This window comes from Narcine bancroftii, chromosome 13 (assembly GCF_036971445.1).
Source record: "Narcine bancroftii isolate sNarBan1 chromosome 13, sNarBan1.hap1, whole genome shotgun sequence".
NCBI classification, from domain to species: Eukaryota; Metazoa; Chordata; class Chondrichthyes; order Torpediniformes; family Narcinidae; genus Narcine; species Narcine bancroftii.
Window position 1 is genome coordinate 87,019,561 of NC_091481.1, and position 22,729 is coordinate 87,042,289.

Consider the following 22,729-nt stretch of genomic DNA (forward strand, 5'->3'; position numbering starts at 1 on the left):
AGAGAGAGGGACTGGGCTGGGATTTGGGGGGGGGGAGAGAGGGACTGGGTCGGGATTGGGGGGGGGGAGAGGGACTGGGCCGGGATTTGAGGGGGGAGAGGGACTGGGCCGGGATTGGGGGGGGGGAAGAGGGACTGGGTCGGGATTGGGGGGAGAGAGAGGGTCTGGGCTGGGATTTGGGGGGGGGGGGAAGAGAGAGGGACTGGGCTGGGATTTGGGGGGGGGGAGAGAGGGACTGGGTCGGGATTGGGGAGGGAGAGGGACTGGGCCGGGATTTGGGGGGGGGGGAGAGGTACTGGGCCGGGATTTTGGGGGGGGGAGAGGGACTGGGCCGGGATTTTGGGGGGGGGGAGAGGGACTGGGCCGGGATTTTGGGGGGGGAGAGAGGGACTGGGCCGGGATTTTGGGGGGGGGAGAGAGGGACTGGGCCGGGATTTGGGGGGGGGAGAGGGACTGGGCCGGGATTTTGGGGGGGGAGAGGGACTGGGCCGGGATTTTGGGGGGGGGAGAGGGACTGGGCCGGGATTTTGGGGGGGGAGAGAGGGACTGGGCTGGGATTTTGGGGGGGGGAGAGAGGGACTGGGCCGGGATTTTGGGGGGGGAGAGGGACTGGGCCGGGATTTTGGGGGGGGGAGAGGGACTGGGCCGGGATTTTGGGGGGGGAGAGGGACTGGGCCGGGATTTTGGGGGGGGAGAGGGACTGGGCCGGGATTTTGGGGGGGGGGAGAGGGACTGGGCCGGGATTTGGGGGTGGGAGAGGGACTGGGCCGGGATTTTGGGGGGGGAGAGGGACTGGGCCGGGATTTTGGGGGGGGAGAGGGACTGGGCCGGGATTTTGGGGGGGGAGAGGGACTGGGCCGGGATTTTGGGGGGAGAGAGGGACTGGGCCGGGATTTTGGGGGGGGGAGAGGGACTGGGACGGGATTTGGGGGGGGGGGAGAGGGACTGGGCCGGGATTTTGGGGGGGGAGAGGGACTGGGCCGGGATTTTGTGGGGGGGAGAGGGACTGGGCCGGGATTTTGGGGGGGGGAGAGGGACTGGGCCGGGATTTTGGGGGGGGGAGAGGGACTGGGCCGGGATTTGGGGGGGGGGGAGGGACTGGGCCGGGATTTTGGGGGGGGAGAGGGACTGGGCCGGGATTTTGGGGGGGGAGAGGGACTGGGCCGGGATTTGTGGGTGGGAGAGAGGGACTGGGCCGGGATTTTGGGGGGGGGGAGAGGGACTGGGCCGGGATTTGTGGGGGGGGGGGAGAGGGACTGGGCCGGGATTTTGGGGGGGGAGAGAGGGACTGGGCCGGGATTTGTGGGGGGGGGGGAGAGGGACTGGGCCGGGATTTTGTGGGGGGGAGAGGGACTGGGCCGGGATTTGGGGGGGGGGAGAGGGACTGGGCCGGGATTTGTGGGGGGGGGAGAGGGACTGGGCCGGGATTTGGGGGGGGGAGAGGGACTGGGCCGGGATTTGGGGGGGGGGAGAGGGACTGGGCCGGGATTTTGGGGGGGGAGAGGGACTGGGCCGGGATTTTGGGGGGGGAGAGGGACTGGGCCGGGATTTTGGGTGGGGAGAGGGACTGGGCCGGGATTTTGGGGGGGGGAGAGGGACTGGGCCGGGATTTGGGGGGGGGGGGAGAGGGACTGGGCCGGGATTTTGGGGGGGGAGAGGGACTGGGCCGGGATTTTGGGGGGGGGAGAGGGACTGGGCCGGGATTTGGGGGGGGGGAGAGGGACTGGGCCGGGATTTTGGGGGGGGAGAGGGACTGGGCCGGGATTTTGGGGGGGGAGAGGGACTGGGCCGGGATTTTGGGGGGAGGAGAGGGACTGGGCCGGGATTTGGGGGGGGGGGGGGGGAGAGGGACTGGGCCGGGATTTTGGGGGGGGAGAGGGACTGGGCCGGGATTTTGGGGGGGGAGAGGGACTGGGCCGGGATTTGTGGGGGGGGGGGAGAGGGACTGGGCCGGGATTTGTGGGGGGGGGGGGGAGAGGGACTGGGCTGGGATTTTGGGGGGGGAGAGGGACTGGGCCGGGATTTTGGGGGGGGGAGAGGGACTGGGCCGGGATTTGGGGGGGGGGAGAGGGACTGGGCCGGGATTTTGGGGGGGGAGAGGGACTGGGCCGGGATTTGGGGGGGGGGGGAGAGGGACTGGGCCGGGATTTTGGGGGGGGAGAGGGACTGGGCCGGGATTTTGGGGGGGGAGAGGGACTGGGCCGGGATTTTGGGGGGGGAGAGGGACTGGGCCGGGATTTTGGGGGGGGAGAGGGACTGGGCCGGGATTTTGGGGGGGGAGAGGGACTGGGCCGGGATTTTGGGGGGGGAGAGGGACTGGGCCGGGATTTTGGGGGGGGGGGAGAGGGACTGGGCCGGGATTTTGGGGGGGGGGAGAGGGACTGGGCCGGGATTTTGGGGGGGGAGAGGGACTGGGCCGGGATTTGGGGGGGTGGGAGAGTCACTGGGCCGTCATTTTGGGGGGGGAGAGGGACTGGGCCGGGATTTGTGGGGGGGGGAGAGGGACTGGGCCGGGATTTGTGGGGGGGGGGAGAGGGACTGGGCCGGGATTTGTGGGGGGGGGGAGAGGGACTGGGCCGGGATTTGTGGGGGGGGGGAGAGGGACTGGGCCGGGATTTGTGGGGGGGGGGGAGAGGGACTGGGCCGGGATTTTGGGGGGGGGGGAGAGGGACTGGGCCGGGATTTTGGGGGGGGGGAGAGGGACTGGGCCGGGATTTTGGGGGGGGGGAGAGGGACTGGGCCGGGATTTTGGGGGGGGGAGAGGGACTGGGCCGGGATTTTGGGGGGGGGGGAGAGGGACTGGGCCGGGATTTGTGGGGGGGGGGGAGAGAGGGACTGGGCCGGGATTTTGTGGGGGGAGAGAGAGACTGGGCCGGGATTTGTGGGGGGGGGGGAGAGGGACTGGGCCGGGATTTGTGGGGGGGGGGGAGAGGGACTGGGCCGGGATTTGTGGGGGGGGGGGAGAGGGACTGGGCCGGGATTTGTGGGGGGGGGGAGAGGGACTGGGCCGGGATTTGTGGGGGGGGGGGAGAGGGACTGGGCCGGGATTTTGGGGGGGGGGGAGAGGGACTGGGCCGGGATTTTGGGGGGGGGGAGAGGGACTGGGCCGGGATTTTGGGGGGGGGGGAGAGGGACTGGGCCGGGATTTTGGGGGGGGGAGAGGGACTGGGCCGGGATTTTGGGGGGGGGGGAGAGGGACTGGGCCGGGATTTGTGGGGGGGGGGAGAGAGGGACTGGGCCGGGATTTTGTGGGGGGAGAGAGGGACTGGGCCGGGATTTTGTGGGGGGGGGGAGAGGGACTGGGCCGGGATTTTGGGGGGGAGAGGGACTGGGCCGGGATTTTGGGGGGGGGGAGAGGGACTGGGCCGGGATTTTGGGGGGGGGGAGAGGGACTGGGCCGGGATTTTGGGGGGGGAGAGGGACTGGGCCGGGATTTTGGGGGGGGGAGAGGGACTGGGCCGGGATTTTGGGGGGGGGGAGAGGGACTGGGCCGGGATTTTGGGGGGGGGGAGAGGGACTGGGCCGGGATTTGGGGGGGGGAGAGGGACTGGGCCGGGATTTTGGGGGGGGGAGAGGGACTGGGCCGGGATTTTGGGGGGGGGGAGAGGGACTGGGCCGGGATTTTGGGGGGGGGGAGAGGGACTGGGCCGGGATTTTGGGGGGGGGGGAGAGGGACTGGGCCGCCCCCCCTGACCTGTCCCCAACACCCGCCATCGTCATGGTCTTCGGAACAATGAAGCGGGAGGAAGGAAGCGGCAACCGTGGTCCCGCCCACACGCCAGCTATTGGTCAGCTTTTGGCGCACCTTTAGTGATGTCCCGCCCCCCAGCTGACTGGCAGTCTACCATCCAATCCCCTCCCAGCACAGACGCTCCCCGGCCCGCGGACCCCGTTCCCTCATAATCGTGGTCAGGAGCCGGAGGCCGCCCCCTGCTGGAAGGAAATGCTGCCTCACACTGGGTGAGGGAGACAGACACTGCCCACTGATGCCCTGGTCTGGGGGTACAGGCACTGCCCACTGATGCCCTAGTCTGGGGGTACAGGCACTGCCCACTGATAACCTAGTCTGGGGGTACAGGCACTGCCCACTGATGCCCTTGTCTGGGGGGGTACAGGCACTGCCCACTGATGCCCTGGTCCGGGGGTACTGGCACTGCCTACTGATGCCCTGGTCTGGGGGTACTGGCACTGCCCACTGATGCCCTGGCCTGGGGGTGCTGGCACTGCCCACTGATGCCCAGGTCTGGGGTTACTGGCACTGCCCACTGATGCCCTGGTCTGGGGGGGTACAGGCACTGCCCACTGATGCCCTGGTCTGGGGGAGTACAGGCACTGCCCACTGATGCCCTGGTCTGGGGGTACTGGCACTGCTCACTGATGCCCTGGTCTGGGGGGGTACAGGCACTGCCCTCTGATGCCCTGGCCTGGGGGTACTGGCACTGCCCACTGATGCCCCAGTCTGGGGGGAATGGCACTGCCCACTGATGCCCTAGTCTGGGGGTACTGGCACTGCCCACTGATGCCCTAGTCTGGGGGTACTGGCACTGCCCACTGATACCCTAGTCTGGGGGTACTGGCACTGCCCACTGATGCCCTAGTCTGGAGGTACTGGCACTGCCCACTGATGCCCTAGTCTGGGGGTACAGGCACTGCCCACTGATGCCCTAGTCTGGGGGTACAGGCACTGCCCACTGATGCCCTTGTCTGGGGGGGGTACAGGCACTGCCCACTGATGCCCTGGTCCGGGGGTACTGGCACTGCCTACTTATGCCCTGGTCTGGGGGTACTGGCACTGCCCACTGATGCCCTGGCCTGGGGGTGCTGGCACTGCCCACTGATGCCCAGGTCTGGGGGTACTGGCACTGCCCACTGATGCCCTGGTCTGGGGGGGTACAGGCACTGCCCACTGATGCCCTGGTCTGGGGGAGTACAGGCACTGCCCACTGATGCCCTGGTCTGGGGGTTACAGGCACTGCCCACTGATGCCCCAGTCTGGGGGGAATGGCACTGCCCACTGATGCCCTAGTCTGGGGGTACTGGCACTGCCCACTGATGCCCTAGTCTGGGGGTACTGGCACTGCCCACTGATACCCTAGTCTGGGGGTACTGGCACTGCCCACTGATGCCCTAGTCTGGAGGTACTGGCACTGCCCACTGATGCCCTAGTCTGGGGGTACAGGCACTGCCCACTGATGCCCTAGTCTGGGGGTACAGGCACTGCCCACTGATGCCCTTGTCTGGGGGGGGTACAGGCACTGCCCACTGATGCCCTGGTCCGGGGGTACTGGCACTGCCTACTGATGCCCTGGTCTGGGGGTACTGGCACTGCCCACTGATGCCCTGGCGTGGGGGTGCTGGCACTGCCCACTGATGCCCAGGTCTGGGGGTACTGGCACTGCCCACTGATGCCCTGGTCTGGGGGGGTACAGGCACTGCCCACTGATGCCCTGGTCTGGGGGAGTACAGGCACTGCCCACTGATGCCCTGGTCTGGGGGTTACAGGCACTGCCCACTGATGCCCTGGTCTGGGGATACAGGCACTGCCCACTGATGCCCTGGTCTGGGGGGGTACAGGCACTGCCCACTGATGCCCTGGACTGGGGGTACTGGCACTGCCCACTGATGCCCTGGTCTGGGGGTACAGGCACTACCCACTGATGCCCTGGTCTGGGGGTACTGGCACTGCCCACTGATGCCCTGGTCTGGGGGTACTGGCACTGCCCACTGATGCCCTGGTCTGGGGGTACAGGCACTGCCCACTGATGCCCTGGACTGGGGGTACTGGCAATGCCCACTGATGCCCTGGACTGGGGTTACTGACACTGCTCACTGATGCCCTAGTCTGTGGGTACTGGCACTGCTCACTGATGCCCTGGTCTGGGGGGGTACAGGCACTGCCCTCTGATGCCCTGGCCTGGGGGTACTGGCACTGCCCACTGATGCCCCAGTCTGGGGGGAATGGCACTGCCCACTGATGCCCTGGTCTGGGGGTACAGGCACTGCCTACTGATGCACTGGCCTGGGGGTACAGGCACTGCCCACTGTTGCCCTGAACTGGGGGAACTAGCACTGCCCACTGATGCCCTGGACTGGGGGTACTGGCACTGCCCACTGATGCCCTGGACTGGGGTACTGGCACTGCCGACTGATGCCCTAGTCTGGGGGTACTGGCACTGCTCACTGATGCCCTGGTCTGGGGGTACAGGCACTGCCCACTGATGCCCTGGTCTGGGGTACAGGAACTGCCCCCTGTTGCCCTGAACTGGGGGTACTGGCACTGCCCACTGATGCCCTGGACTGGGGGTACTGGCACTGCCCACTGATACCCTTATCTGGGGGTACTGGCACTGCCCACTGATGCCCTGGACTGGGGTACAGGCACTGCCCTCTGATGCCCTGGTCTGGGGGTACTGGCACTGCCCACTGATACCCTAATCTGGGGGTACTGGCACTGCCGACTGATGCCCTGGACTGGGGGTACTGGCACTGCCCACTGATGCCCTGGTCTGGGGGGTACAGGCACTGCCCACTGATGCCCTAGACTGGGGGTACAGGCACTGCCCTCTGATGCCCTGGTCTGGGGGTACTGGCACTGCCCACTGATGCCCTGGTCTGGGGGGGTACAGGCACTGCCCTCTGATGCCCTGGTCTGTGGGTACTGGCACTGCCCACTGATACCCTAATCTGGGGGTTCTGGCACTGCCCACTGATGCCCTGGACTGGGGGTACTGGCACTGCCCACTGATGCCCTGGACTGGGGTTACTGGCACTGCCCACTGATGCCCTGGTCTGGGGGTACAGGCACTGCCCACTGATGCCCTGGTCTGGGGGGTACAGGCACTGCCCACTGATGCCCTGGACTAGGGGTACTGGCACTGCCCACTGAAACCCTGGTCTGGGGGTACTGGCACTGCCCACTGATACCCTAATCTGGGGGTACTGGCACTGCCCACTGATGCCCTGGACTGGGGTTACTGGCACTGCCCACTGATGCCCTGGTCTGGGAGTACTGGCACTGCCCACTGACGCCCTGGTCTGGGGTACAGGCACTGCCCACTGATGCCCTGGTCTGGGGGTACTGGCACTGCCCACTAACGCCCTGGTCTGGGGGTACTGGCACTGCCCACTGACGCCCTGGACTGGGGGTACTGGCACCGCCCACTGATACCCTAATCTGGGGGTACTAGCACTGCCCACTGATGCCCTGGACTGGGGGTACTGGCACTGCCCACTGATGCCCTGGACTGGGGGTACTGGCACTGCCCACTGATGCCCTGGACTGGGGTTCTGGCACTGCTCACTGATGCCCTGGACTGGGGTTCTGGCACTGCCCTCTGATGCACTGGCCTGGGGGTACTGGCACTGCCCACTGATGCCCCGGTCTGGGGGGAATGGCATTGCCCACTGATGCCCTGGTCTGGGGGTACAGGCACTGCCCACTGTTGCCCTGGACTGGGGGTACTGGCACTGCCCACTGATGCCCTGGACTGGGGGTACTGGCACTGCCCACTGACGCCCTGGTCTGGGGGTACTGGCACTGCCCACTGACGCCCTGGACTGGGGGTACTGGCACCGCCCACTGATACCCTAATCTGGGGGTACTAGCACTGCCCACTGATGCCCTGGACTGGGGGTACTGGCACTGCCCACTGATGCCCTGGACTGGGGGTACTGGCACTGCCCACTGATGCCCTGGACTGGGGTTCTGGCACTGCTCACTGATGCCCTGGACTGGGGTTCTGGCACTGCCCTCTGATGCACTGGCCTGGGGGTACTGGCACTGCCCACTGATGCCCCAGTCTGGGGGGAATGGCATTGCCCACTGATGCCCTGGTCTGGGGGTACAGGCACTGCCCACTGTTGCCCTGAACTGGGGGTACTAGCACTGCCCACTGATGCCCTGGAGTGGGGGTACTGGCACTGCCCACTGATGCCCTGGACTGGGGGTACTGGCACTGCCCACTGATGCCCTAGTCTGGGGGTACTGGCACTGCTCACTGATGCCCTAGTCTGGGGGTACTGGCACTGCTCACTGATGCCCTGGTCTGGGGGGGTACAGGCACTGCTCACTGATGCCCTGGTCTGGGGGGGTACAGGCACTGCCCACTGATGCCCTGGACTGGGGGTACTGGCACTGCCCACTGATGCCCCAGTCTGGGGGGGAATGGGCACGCACACACATTTTGAAAACAAGTTTGCACAAAAGGTTCTAGTAATAAGTAATTGATAATTAAACTTATTAACTAATCAATGCCTTACTTGGTCGAATGCAACCATACTTGTACTATATTAAAACATGCCACTGCAGTTTTACAGCCAGACGAGAGAAGCTGTACCAAAATTATTTTGAAACGATTTCAAGCTTACATCCGCACAAGCTTTCAGTGTGCAGACTGTTTTTCGCAAAATACAAGGTTTTGGTGCAAACTCATGACTAAAAATTAAAGGGAATATTGGACAGGCACTGCCCACTGATGCATCGATCTTCAACGACCATGCCACAGGTCTGGCCACGTGGAAACTCTCATTAACCTGGACTTTTGAATATTTTGATTCTTCAGAGACTAAAACCTAGTTTAGGGTTTGGGACACAAGGAAGGGCATTTTACACTTCCATTCTTTCCAGATCGAATTGTACAACTCGACAAAACAGTGTTCCCTGGTCCTCGGAGGAAAACACACATCCAGACATCACATACATAGACAAACAATAGGCACAGAACATATTTACAAATAATAATTACTGTTAAATGAAAACTTGAGTCTCAGTTGGTTAGTGAGAGCAATTCCTTGGGTCATTCAGCGTTCTCACTGCGCATGGGAAGGAGCTGTTCCTCAGCCTGGTGGTGCTGGCTCTGAACCTCCTGTATCTTCCCCAACAGGAGCAGCTGAAAGATGCTGTGTGTAGGGTGGAAGGAACCTCAGTGGTCTTTTTTCTGCACCTTCTTCAGACAACAATCCCAGGGAGAACGGAGATTCCAGTGATCCTCTCTCTGCCACTCTTATGGTCCTGTGGATTGACCCCTGATCACTTTCTCTGCAGCAATCATACCCACACTGTGATCCAGCCAGCCAAGATGATCTCGATAGAGCTCCTGTAGAAGATTGACATGACGGTGGCTGACAGCCTTGCCTGCTTCAGTCTTCTCAGGAAATGAGAAGGTGCTGTTGCACCTTCCTGACAAGTTTATGGAAGGAGTGATTGGGCTGATCGGGTACAGATCAAGGCTGGAGATTTGAAGTGCCAGTTGATGAAGCAGACAAAGAAGAATGCACAATGGGTGCATGTACAGTTATACCCCAGGGGAGTGTCTTTAACGGTAGAGATTTACACGGCCAATGTTAGTACAGCGAGGGTCGCCGAAGGGAACACTGACAGCTCAGCAGAGATTAACCACAGGATTGTGGGAGGGATTGGAGGTAGGGATGGAGGAAGAAGGATTGGAAGGATGGAGAGAGATAGATTGGAATGTTGGAGGGAGATGGGTTGGAATGAAGTAGGTATGGAGGGGGAGGGATTGGAGGGAGAGATGGAGGGATCAATTCTGACATCAAAATTATTTTAATACATGAAAAGTCAAAATTCACCGTTAATTAACAATTTGACAAAGAGGTGACTTAATACAGCTACATCAGATGAGGGTCTTAGGATGGACAATAGCAAATACAAGAGGACATCTCTAGAATGAGTGGAGGAATATTCGGAAGATATGTCAGAGGTAAATCTTGAGTTTAAAAACAATCTCTCTGAGTAGTGTCTGGAATGTATTTCTGGGGATGATGGTGCAGGCTGGTATAACAGGAACATTCAGGACTCTCAGACAGGTTCAAGGATGCAAAAAAAAAATGTTATGGGTGTGAGGTTGGGAAGATTTTGATGGTTTTTTTGTAGGTTTACATGGGTTGGCACAATTTTGTGGGCTGAAGGGCATGTACATGACACTGTGCTTTCACCTCATGACATTACAGGCACCATCACAATACTCATTCCTGAGGCAGCGAATGGTTCGGTTGCTGTGAAAAACCACCCCTTGGAGGCTGATCGGGAACAGAATGTTTCTGCGCTGGTTGAATGTAGTAGGGAGGATGGCATATATCAAATCACTCTACTGGGCAATTAGTTGGATGTCACCTCACCTGCCATTTGAGGCCAGGCTCTGCCCACAGATTAGCGTCTACCTGACCATTGGCCCCTTCAATCACCTAACCCACACTTGGGCTGGACTCTCCAGCCGATGGCCCACCACGTGTGAACCATCTGCCTCTTGCTTCACTCTGGGTTGGGAACAATGGGTGTGCTGACAAAGGCTGGGGAGCTGTAGTGTGGTACACGTAGAGATCACCATTATCGCAAGCCAAGTTCAGTTTTGTAAAGAACCGTGCCTGCACTGTATTAAGGGGTGTGTTGTGTGTGAGAGACCGGTTTGATGGGTCTTAAGAGCAAAGAAGTTGAACACAGCTTGTTGAACAGTAGTTTTTAAAATTTACACATGAAGAGGAGTGGCAAAGGGTAAAAGACACACACGGCAGATTAAGCTACACAATCAAGTTACAAAATACGATCCCCGCCACCCCTCAATACCTCTAGCAGGCACGGCTCCCATTTAACTAGGCACAAAACTACAACTCTCAATCCTTTGTCTGCATACAACCATAGCAATAATCCTCCAGCGTTCCCAATCTGGAGTGTAGCTCAGGAGAGGCATATGATCCATACTTGGTGGGCTGTATAGTGCTGTCGGCCGGAGGGTGCATCCCAGGTATCGATGAGGCAATTAAAGGGTCCAATGACCAGGTGTGTGCCAACCTGTGGGCATGGCTTGATGTTGATTGGTGGGTGAGGTGACTTGACTATGTTCCACATGGAGAGGTCACAGGATCCTCCACAATCCACACGACAGGGTGGTGGGCATTGAATTCTATGACCTTAAAACTATTTCTCCGCAGGTGGTTGCAGGTATCGCGTAGCTGTTGCGTCCAATGAGTGTATTATGTGATCCTTGTATGAGTATGTGTGTGTTGCAACTTCCCTGCATGTGTGAATAATGATTACTGTTATAATCAGTCTGTTCAGATTTGCTGTTCTTTGAACCCTTGAACTTGTTTTCCCTCACAGAACGATGTAAGGGTCTCTGATTGTGTATCTTTCCCTACATTTGTAGGCCATATCCTAATGCCTGCCACAATAGTGCTAACTGACTACTACCTGTAGTCGTCTAAAGGCTTCAATAAGCCCCCAGCACCCCTCAGTCCCTGAATAACATTGTTTCAGCGCTGAAGTGTTTTGGTCACCATGGTCAACTTCAAGGATCTAAGATTATGATGAATCTGCCCATTTACATGTGTAAATTGGAAACCAGAAATCAGGCAGCCAGACAATGGATATGGATGTGTACTGTGAGCAACCAGAAGGATGTTCTTATTTATATACTGGACCATGAGATTAAATGACCAATAACAAATCATTCCCCTGTATTTAGGAAGAGGATATGCAAAATGTAAAAAAAACATAAGCTTACCTTCAAAGAAATGTTATCCAATTTGTGTGCAGGAAAATGACTTTAAATATTGTACCCTGTGACTGTTCTTTGACTGAGGTTCAAACAGTACTAGTGAGGTGACTGTCTACCCACCACTCATTCCCACTGTTTTGGACTTTGTGGTTTGTTGCTGTACCTTTTTGTACCCCTAACATTGACTCCATTGCCCCTCACTGGCAAAACCTTTGGAATTTCCGATGGGATTTACATCATCATGGAGTTAAGGGTGCAGGGAGACCCGCTGGAGTTCAAGACCAGCGGTGCTCCACCAGAGGAGATAGCATACCAGATGTAAGGGAAGTGAAGGGCAGGTAGGCAGGAGGGAAGGAGATGCTGGAAGAGCAGGCGAGGCAGGCTCAAGCTGAGACCACAAGACATAGGAGCAGAGTTAGACCACTCAGCCCAGCAAGTCTACCCCACCATTCCATCGTGGATGATTTTCTCTCCTTTTCAACCCCATTCTCCTGCTGTCTCCTCGAAACCCTCGATTCCCTCCATCTAGGCCATCTACCACCGCATTAAATTTCCCCAGTGATGTGGCCTTCACAGCTGTCTGCAGCAACGCATTCCACAGAGTCAACCCCCTGGGTAAAGAAATTCCTCCTCATTTCTGTTCTAAAGGGATGCTTTTGTTTCCTGAGACTGTGTCCTCTGATCCCCCACGATGGGAAACATCTCTCCAAATCCACTCTATCCAGGCCTTTCAGTATTTGATGGGTTTCAATGAGATTTCCCCCCCCCCCCCCACTAAACCTAAAAATGGTCATATGAAAACCCTTTCACTCTGGGGATCATCCTTGTAAACCTCCTCTTGACCCTCTCCAATGCCAACACATTCTTCCTTATACATGGAGCCCAAACCTGTTCACAATACTTCAAGTGTGGTCTGACCAATACCTTAGGACGCCTCAACATTAAATGTTTGCATTTTCTGTATGTGTAAACTAGGAGATCATTTTGTTGAGCACCTTTTGCTGTCTGCTGAACCAGCAGGGACCTTGCAGTAGACACCCATTTTAATTCCACACACCAGTGCCACATAGCATCATGCACTGCCAAGTTGAGGGCACCTTCAAATTGGAGAAACATGTATTCCATCTTCAACCAAACAGCATCAATATAGACCTCCAGTTTCTGTTAACCCGCTCCTCTAATCTCTCTTTCTCTACCCCTCTCCCACCTTTCCTCCAACTCCCTACCTCCCTTCCCTTCCATCAGAGATCTTCACCTCTTAGCCCACTTCTGTTTCTCAGTTTCTGCCCTCCCCCTGAATCCACCTACTACCTTGGGTTCCATACATCCCTAAAAGTTACCACACAGGTTGATAGGATAGTTAAGAAGGCCTATGGGATGCTAGACTTCATTAATAGGGGGATTGAGTTCAAGAGAGGTCATGTTGCAACTCTACAAATCTCTGGTGAGACCACTCTTAGGAGTATTCTGTTCAGCTATGGAGAGGGTGCAGGATGTTGCCTGGATTGGAAAATTAGTTTTATGAGGCTAGGTTAGCAGAGCTGGGACTTTTCTCTTTGGAGCGTAGAAGGATGAGAATTGACAATAGAGGTCTACAAGATTATGAGAGGCATAGATAGGGTGGACACCCAGCGCCTATTTCACAGGGCAGGAATAGCAAACACCAGAATCAGAATATATTGTCATGAACAAGTCATGAAATTCTGTGTTTTGTGGCAGGATCACAGTGAAAACATCCATATTATAACCATCTTACGACATTACTATTAAACAGAATATTAATAATAGTGGATGAAAAGTAAGGCAGTGATTTTTTAGGAATCTGATGGCAGAGGGGAAGAGGCCGTCCTTGTGATGCTGAGTGCTCATCTTTAGGCTCCTCTACCTTTTCCCTGATGGTAGCAATGTGAAGAGGGCAGGGCCTGGGTGGTGGTGTTTTTGAGGATAGAGGCTGATTTTTTAAGACACCCCCTCATATAAATGTCTTCGATGGCATGAAGTCTGGTGCCTGTGATGTGGCAGGTCAAGTTAACAACCCTCTGGAGTTTGTTCTTGTCCTGGGAGTTGGTGCCTCCATACCAGGCAGTGATGCAACCAGCCAAAATGCTCTCCGTGGTATATCTTTGGAAGCTTATGAGACTCTTCAGTGACATACCGAATCTCCTCAGTCACCTCACAAAGTCTAGCTGTTGGCGAGCCTTCTTTGTAAGGACATATGCTTTAGGGGAGACATCAGGGATAAGTTTTTTTACGCATAGAGTTGTGGAGGCCTGGAATGCCTTGCCAGTGGCAGTGGTGGAGGATGGGACATTAGGGGCATTTAAGAGACTCAGGAACATGGATGGAAGAAAATTAGAGGGTATGGAGTAGGGAGGGTTTAGTACTTTAAAAAAAATGGGTGGCACAACATTGAAGGCCAAAGGGCCTGCAGTGTTCTATGTACCTTTACCTGTTAGCCTATGTTCCTCCCCTTATCCTTCCTTCCCCCTTCCCTCACCTTTTTGTTCAGTTGTCTGCCTTTTTCCACATTCCTGACGAAGGCCCAGGCCCGAAACGTTGACTGCCTTTTACTTTTGGACGCTGCGGGACCTGTCGCATTCCTCCAGAACTTGTTTCCCAACTTATTTTCAGTCGTTTTACTGCTTTTACTTCCAAGTTTTGACTTTGTTAATCTGAAAACTGCTATAGATGTTGTAAAACAAAAAAATATAAAGCAACGTTTAACCAATTTATTTGGAAAGGCAGAGCATTGTAATATTTCTTTGAAGTGTAAACCTGATTCACAGGAGTCTGGTTACATTTTATTTCCTTCACAATTTCCCTATTAAAATAAATCATCTTGCATGTTTGACAGACCTCTATGCATTCAAACAGAATCGTTACCATGGGACATATCTGATTAATTGTCATGTCATATTGCCCTGCATAATATAAATGGCAAACAAATTGTATGGTTTAAGAACAGCTAACTTGATTTCTCCTTAGTTAAAACTTTTGATTACATGTGGTTGGACATTAAAGCAAATTTAATTTAATATCTTTTGACATCTTCAAAGCAGTCATATCCTTTAATTGGCTGCACATCTCTGTAACTCTAGAAATGCAACTAACATTATTTTGACATGTTCTGGAAATAAATGACTGAAGAGTTGGCTTGAACCATGACACAGGAAAGGCCGTAGCACTGCTTATGAACTGCAACAACATTTCCAAGTTTGCATTTGCATTTTCTTGTCTGGACCAGTTTTCAGTACAGTAATGTTCCATTGTTTGTTTTTTTTAAAAATAAACTAATGTCAACAAGCTCGAGTTGGAGAATCAAGAGGTACTCAACATACTAAGAATGCATTCCTGTCCTTAGCAAAATATGAATGAGAATTGCAATCAATACTGCCTATTAACGGCTACCATAATGACCCCTTGTGAAGCATTAAGAAAGAAATCTTAATCTAATTTTGAAAGGTTTCCCAACAAATCATATTGACTGAATCCATTCCACATTAATGGATAGTATAAATACCTGACGCACAACAGCTCTTTCAAAGCATCCTCTTAAATACAGGATTAATCAGTCTGAGCCAAACAACTAATATCAAACGGAGCATAATCTTAGAAAAGAAATAAACAGAAGTTTGAGGCAGCATAAATTAGAATTTAGACATACAGCACAATAATAAGGCCCTTCCTGCCTGTGCTTCCCAAATACACCAATTAACCCACAAACCCTGTACATTTTCAGAGGGTGGGAGGAAACACTTGGACATGGGGAGAACGTACAAACTCCTTACAGACAGCGACCGGATTGGAACCCGGGTTGCTGGTCCTGTAACAGCTTTGCACTAACCGTGTTGCCCTAAAAGGCAAATTAAATAACAATTTCATTACAAATTAATCCCTGCAAGTGTAATTATAATGATTTCAACAAAATTAATTGGGACAGCAATACAAGACTTAAGCTTAGAGAGTGTACTTTGTGCACTTGAAAAAGAATTCCAAAGTACACTGCATGTCCTCTTACAGCCAGCTTTCTTATTTGTATCAGTTATTGCTTGTGAACAGATGCCCAGGGCAACATTAGAAAACTTAAAATGGGAGCATTTGCGCACGGAATCAAAAGCCCCTTTTCCACTGGCACCTTGGCCCAGGAATTAATGGAGAATTAACCAGTTAAGGGTCCAGTGGAAAAGGAAAACAATCAGCACGCCGGCGTCAAATGATGCCAAATCATGTTGGGGATTGACAGCCTCTACCCTACTCATATCCCCGTTTTCAGTTGTGTTCAGTGGAAAAGCAGTCAGTGTCCCGGTTAAAGGTGGCCCAGTGGAAACAGCACAAATGAGTTCCTATCCTGGGACACTGCACGACCAATTAACTGGGATGCCAGTGGAAAAAGGACTAAAAACACTGACAAATATTTCTTTTCTGAAAGTACTGTTTGCACAAATTAACTGGCCTTTGGATGAAAGCAGACACATTTTGGGAGGCATCAGTGTGGCTGTCGGGAACAGAAAGCGATTGCTTGAATTCAATTATTATTTCAAGCATTGGGATTGAAACAATTATGATTAGGATAACTAGAATTCTGTTGTGAGTTTTCGAATGTAACAATGCAAAGATGTTACACCCCATGACCTGCATAATAGGAAAGGTACAAAGAGTTTGTTTTACATAGTATCTCGGGACAAGGCTAAGGCACTTTTTTTTCAACCTTTTTCCCTATTCGCAAAAAAAATCCATAAAATATCGTCTTTTCAATAGACACTAAAGTATAAATCTATATCCAGACTCATTACTTGATTAGAGGGTGTAAAGGCAGCATGTCCAAATTATGTATCTGGTTCAGTCAGGTACCTTGTTTAAAAAAATTCTACATATAGTACGATCCATTTCAGATATTTGTTCCTTTACAAGCATTTGTCAATTTTTAAAGTGAGGAACTAGGTAGAATTTAAAGGTTGCTAAAAGGTGCAGTAGACAAGCATTCAACTTTATCCCAACTGATCCTCATATTGCTTCCGGAAGCAGTCGCCAGCAGGGAAGAAATCCCAGCATCGTTCCTGGTACATCTTCCAGACGTACGATTCCTGCAGGAAATCATGGGTAAAAATCAGCTCCTCCTTTGTACATGCAGCACTCTAATGGTAAGATCAAAGAGCAAGTTTTCTCTGATTTTCCTGACTCCTAACTTCTTTCAGTTCATCTGCTGAGAAAGATCCTAAAATGACCCCTATTCCACCACCAACCATCTCTGAAAAGATTCCAGGCTTTTGGCTTCACTCTCTCTACGACTAATCACTCATTGTTTTCAATCGTTCTCACGAGTAAATTTACAGGCTGCAGTTTTGCTACAGTATATTCACTTTATAACTGAACTATCCCAAATATCCCCTTATTTTCCCAAATATCTTAACAACTCTCCCAAGTGCAAGATGTATTGTTGCAGGTCATCACAGAATGCAGGATGTGATATTGTAGAGGCACAGAGAATGGGATAACTAAAAGATTTTTCCAATGAGAGATCCATTTAGGAGCGGGATAACAGCAAGAAAGAAACTGCCCATAGATCTGAAGGTTCTGGTTTTCAAGCTCATCCAGCTTCTGGCCCTCAGAAGAGGGGAAAGTATGTCTGGGATGGAATGGCAGCATTCCCAAGGTAGCAGAAAATACTGAGGGGAGCTTGGTTTGTGTAATGGCCTGAGTTGTGATCACAACTCGTTTGCTTCCCATACCAAGCTGTGCTGCACTTTACTGCTCTCAATCACTGACAATGTGCTTGAAGAACAATCCCTGCATCTTCCCTGCCCACTCCCCAAAGTCTCTCCCATCTCCACAAGACCTCAGAATATTTTAGCTTTCTCTATTTTATCTCCACAGCTTTCCCAAATCCAACCCCCAGCTCCTTCCTGATTCCTAGCTCTCCCAATCCTGAAGGTCGATTGAGAGAGACTGCAGGTAAAAGTCCAAGGACATCATGTTCCTGTTGGAGTGAGGGGCAAGGGTGGCAGGATTAGGGAACCCTGGATGACCAGAATTCTTGAGGCACTGGTTAAGAAAATGAAAGAGGTACGTGTCAGATGGGATCAAGTAAATCCTTTCAGAAGTATGGGGAATATAGGAGTACACTCAAGAGGAAACAATATAACTGGCAGGTGACATAAAGGAGAATCCAAAGAGATTCTACAAGTATATTAAAGGCAAAAAAATTACCCAAGAGAGAAAAGGGTCCCTCAAAGATCAACAAGGTTGTCTATGTGTGGAACTGCTGGAAATGGGGAAGGTCCTTAATGAGTAGTTTAATTTTGAGATACAGCACAGTAACAGGCCATTTCAGCCCACGAGCCCGTGTGGCCCAATTTACACCCAATCCACCTAAGTTTTGAAGGGTGGGAGGAAACCGGAGCCCTGGGGGAAAACCCAGACACAGGGAGATCGTACAAACTCCTTACAGAGAGTGCCGGATTTGAACCTAAGTCCTGATAGCTGGGGCTGTAAAGGCACTGCGCTAACTGCTAGGCCGATTGTGCTGCCCTTATGGAGAAAGACATGGATGTTTGGGAACTCAGGAAGTAAACAGCGATATTTTGGAAAGATCCACATTGCAGAATAAGAGGCACTGGAGGTATTAAAGCACGTAAAGGAAGATAAATCCCCAGGGCCTGAAGAGTGATTTACAGGACGTTGTGGGATGCTGGGGAAGAAACTGGGGGTGCACTGGCAGTCATATTAGTGTCATCGGTATCCAAGGGTGAGATGCTGGGAGAGTAGCTAATGCTGCACCTATTTTAAAGAAAGGCTGCAAAGTAAAGTCAGGAAGCTGCAGACTGGTACACCCAACCTTGGTGGAGGGGAGTTACTGAAGAGGATTTTGGGATCTGTCAGCATTTGAAGAGGAAAGGCCTGATTCAAGATCATCGACATGGCTTTGTGTGTGGGAAATTGTGCCTTGTAAATGGTATAGAGTTTTTTGAGGAGTGATGATGGCAGGGAAGTAGATGTCATCTACATGAACTTTAGCAAGGGTTTGAACAAAGATCCACATGGTATGCTGGTCTGGAAGGTTAGATTATGTGGGATCCAGGGCGTGCCACTTATGTCCTCCCTCCACTCATACGTCATTTATACTAATGACCTGGAGGAGAATGTAGGTGCCATGGTTACTAAATTTGTGGCTGACACTAATATCGATAGTATAGTGGACAATGTGGAATGTTATCCAACATGACAGCAGGATCTTGATCAATTGAGTCGGGGCTTAGGAATGACAGGTGGACTGTTGCATTTTGGTGACACAAATCAGGCAGGGCAAGAGTTAAGGGTCAGGGAAGTAAAGGGTAGGGGTGTCAGGTGGTAGAACAGAGAGACCAAGAGCAACTGATACATTGTTCCATAAAAATGGGGACTCAGGTAAACAGAGTGGTGAAGAAGTTGTTTGGCTAATTGAGCTAAAATACAAGTTATGCCAAGACTACAATATTTATTTCAGTCCTTGCCTATCCCATTGCCCCAGAGCTTCTTTAAGGCGCATTACAGATGTGTCAGGAAGTTCTTGTGGAACGATAAGGTGGCTAGGATCTCCATGGAAAAATTAATTTGAGGTTACAAACTGGGAGGTCCGAAATTACCAGACTCAAAAAATACTATTGGGCGGCCCAGTCGAGGTTTATTGCTTCTCTCTATGAGGGAGGTGATACCTCCTCCTGGGCACAAATTGGACTGTACATGGTAGAAGAAAAGGTAGCAGGAGAGTTAATATACAAGTGGGACATTAAATTCATATCAAGGGAAACATATAACCCCATATTAAAGCAGGCAATTCAGACATGGCAAAAAATAAATCAATGAATCGGGCTAAAGGTGGGGTTATCTCCTAAAACACCTTTATCCCAGAACAAATTAATATCTATGACTCTGGATAATAAGATCCTGGACACTTGGTACCAGAAGGGGATCAAGTGTATCGGGGATTGTAATAAACAGGGGCATCTCATGTCATTTGAACAGCGAAGGAATAAGTACGATTTGTCAAATAAAACCTTATTCTGCGTTCTTCAGTCAAGATCTTTCTTAAGGGATAATTTGGGGCTGTCTATGGTCCTACCGGTGTGCAGTGACATGGAGTTTCCAATTCGAAAGGGGAATACGTGTTAAGTTTATCTCTATAACGTATCTCCTATTCCTAAGTGAGGGCCTGAAGCCAGGGTTACATAAGGCAAGGGAAAGGTGGGAGTCAGACTTTGGCACAACAATCCACGAGCGGTGCTGGTCAGACTTGTGTCAGGACAGCATGACAGCGTTATTAATGCCAGGTATAGATAGGAGCAATATAATTTCTCACATCTCTGTACCTCATGCCACAAAAATTACATAAATCCAAACCAGAAATTTTGGAAATGTGCTTTAGGCATGGTGTGGAGATTGGAACATTTATCCATTCAACCTGGCTGTGTACAAAGGTGAGTTACTTCTGGGGGGACCTGGGGGACATCCTGAAAAAAATTACTAAAGTGGATTTTCCATAGGATCCGGAATTGTACCTTCTGGGAAATATTATGGATGTGAGTTTTAAATTGACCAAGTATCAAATTCAGTTTGTGAAGGTTGCCTTGGTAGCTAGGAAGTATACAGCGGTCATGTGGAAGTCCGACACCCAACTAAACATTACACGATGGAATACAGAGGTACAGAGATGTATTTTTGGAGAAAATATGACACATTCATTAGGGTATGGCTGCCTTATCTGCAACATACAGGTACACAGAAATAGTTACACCCCTTCTAAATAAAAGAAAGGTAAAAATCCATACTAATAGTGGAACGACTGAGATAAATGAAGGGGTGTGGCGTAGATGACATGCTCATTTCATGTCTTTTTCATTTTGGTTTATGTTACTCTGGGTTTATATTTGGTTCCTTTAAGGGTCGGTGACTTGATAGATTTTTGGTTTTCCTTATAGTATTAGGATATAGGAGGGAAGGGAAAGGAGTGGGCGGATGAAAAAGAACTCTGTAATATATCATTGTTGAGAAAGACTGTATTGTTGTTTTGGATTTGTGTGAGTCTTGGAGAATAAAAAAAATGTAAAAAAAAGTTGTTTGGCCCACTTGGCTTCATGGGCACTGGGTACAGGAGTTACGGCTGTACAAGACATTGGTAAGACTACATTTGGAATACTCTCTGCAGATCTTAATATAGGGATGATGTCACCAACTGGCAAGGGTGGAAAAATTATTCACAAAGGTGTTACTGTGACAGGAAGAGGTCAGTTAGGCCTAGACATTTTTCTATGGAGTGTTTCCTCAGTGTAGGAGTTCTAAAACGAGAGGCTATAGGTTTAAGTTCGGGGGGGGGGTGGTTAAAATGGATCTGTGGAGCACATTTTTCACATGTGGCTATGTGGAACAAGCTGCCAAAACATATGGTAGAGGCAGGCACAATTACAATATTTAAAAAAAATATTTGGACAGGTCAATGGATAGGAAAGGGCCAGTGGTTCTCAACTAGTGTGCCACAGCACGTTTCCTTGTGTGTCTTTAAAAATGCTAAATAAAATACTTTAAATTAATTAAAGATGTGCTTCTTACAGAGCTGTCTTTGATTTGAAAACATTGCTCAGTCATTGTCACTGGTGGGGCATGGTGTGTTAGGCCTGAAGCCAGATGGGCCTTAGACTGAGAAAAGTTGAGAACCACTGGGTTAGAAGGATTAGCTCCCAGAGAGCTCTACGACTCCATCAAAACCATGCAGCAAAGGTCATAAAGGTGACATACCTGACCCGTGTGTTCCGTTTCATCTTTATTAATTAGATACATCAAGAAGAACCTGAAATAGAGAGATGGTAAACTTGAAGTGTGATGCATAGACAAATCATGTTAGCCACATATAGAAAAGGCAAAGCTGAACATTGGGATAGGAGGAATTTCAAATGAAATTCAGAGATGAGCACACACTCAAGTCAAGTTTATTGTCATCTGAGTGTTAAAGTACAACCCGACAAAACAGTGTTTTCCGGTCCTTGGTACAAAACACACAGACATAACACACATACAGACAAATAATACACATGTAGGACAAGTATTCTATCTAAAAAAATAAATAAATATTGTTTTGTACAAATGAGTGTATGGTGAGTGTGAGCAGGTCCTTTGGTCATTCAGCATCTCACTGCCTGTGGGAAGAAGCTGATCCTCAGCCTGGTGGTGCTGGCTCTGATCCTCCTGTATCTCTACCCCAATGGGAGCAGCTGAAAGATGCTGTGTGTGGGGTGGAAGGGGTCCTCAATGATTTTGTGCACCCTCTTCAGACAACGATCCCGGTAGATCATGTCAATAGAGGGGGAGGGAGACTCCAGTGATCCTCCTGCCATTCTTATGGTCCTGTGGATTGACCTCCAACATTTCATTGACAAGATGTTAGAGTCTCTGCAATTCTGAAAACACTACCCAGATCTATGCAAGGTGTGTTTTTGCTGGCTCAGGCTGAGCATAAAGCAAGTGTCCACATCTTGCTCAGCACCGAACATTGCTACATGGAGCCAATGTGGAACATGAAACAATATAATGGCGAAGGACAAAAGTCTGCAAATTCTGTAGTTGAAGTAAAAACACAATGCTGAAGAAACTCAGCAGGTCAGCGTTACCTTATAGAGCAAAGGTAAAGATACATGACCAATGTTTCAGGCTTGAGCCCTTCATCAAGGTATGAGCAAAATGTATGCAGGCACCCAAATTCGATGAAGGGTTCAAGCACAAAACAATGGTTATATATGATTATCTTTGCTATATAAAGTACACTGTTTGACCTGTTGAGTTTCTTCAGTATTGTGCTTTTACTTCAGACCAAGACTGACATTGGTTTCTGCAGAGTTAACTAACATCACAGGAGGAACATATTGGGTAAACGCAGAGTATTTTGCCTAGAGTAGGGGAATTGGTAACTAGAGGACATAGGTTTAAGGTGGGGGGAGGGGGGGGAAGAAAAGGGATTTAACAGGAATCTGATAGATAACTTTTTTTTTTTACACAGAGGGTGGAGTGTGCATGGAATGGGCTACAGGAGGCGATGGTTGAGGCATGTACTATTGAAACTGTGGGTGGGATGGTTCGCGTAGCGGCTAGTGCAAACTGAGACAGCGCCAGCAATTGGGGCTGGGGTTCGAATCCCACGCAGACTGAATTTTTACATTCGCTCCATGGGTTTTCCCCCCATCATTCAAAAC

At 51.7% G+C, this 22,729-nt stretch overlaps 3 protein-coding genes across 15 annotated transcripts in view; all 3 read right to left on the bottom strand.

Annotated features, from left to right (window-relative positions):
• LOC138748800 (nck-associated protein 1-like) overlaps positions 1 to 3,803 on the bottom strand; it is a 70,194-nt gene extending 66,391 nt beyond the window's left edge. For all 3 annotated transcript variants that reach the window (XM_069909565.1, XM_069909566.1, XM_069909564.1), the window contains exon 1: positions 3,695 to 3,803. In XM_069909565.1, the coding sequence (XP_069765666.1) occupies positions 3,695 to 3,720 (26 nt within the window). In that variant the 5' untranslated portion in view covers positions 3,721 to 3,803. The remainder of the gene's footprint in view (positions 1 to 3,694) is intronic.
• Positions 3,804 to 4,157: 354 nt separating this feature from the next.
• Positions 4,158 to 8,277, bottom strand: LOC138748107 (putative protein FAM47C). The gene is made up of 8 exons (XM_069907795.1): positions 8,260 to 8,277; positions 7,603 to 8,154; positions 6,588 to 7,557; positions 6,273 to 6,506; positions 5,656 to 6,228; positions 5,299 to 5,560; positions 4,766 to 4,956; positions 4,158 to 4,459 (listed from the first exon to the last, which is right to left on the bottom strand). The coding sequence occupies exons 1-8, from the start codon at positions 8,275 to 8,277 to the stop codon at positions 4,158 to 4,160; spliced, it is 3,102 nt and encodes a 1,033-aa protein (XP_069763896.1).
• Positions 8,278 to 14,228: 5,951 nt separating this feature from the next.
• LOC138748799 (ryanodine receptor 1-like) overlaps positions 14,229 to 22,729 on the bottom strand; it is a 394,433-nt gene continuing 385,932 nt past the window's right edge. For all 11 annotated transcript variants that reach the window (XM_069909562.1, XM_069909560.1, XM_069909558.1 and 8 more), the window contains 2 exons: positions 21,282 to 21,333; positions 14,229 to 16,597 (listed from right to left, as the gene is read on the bottom strand). In XM_069909562.1, the coding sequence (XP_069765663.1) occupies positions 16,502 to 16,597; positions 21,282 to 21,333 (148 nt within the window). In that variant the 3' untranslated portion in view covers positions 14,229 to 16,501. The remainder of the gene's footprint in view (positions 16,598 to 21,281; positions 21,334 to 22,729) is intronic.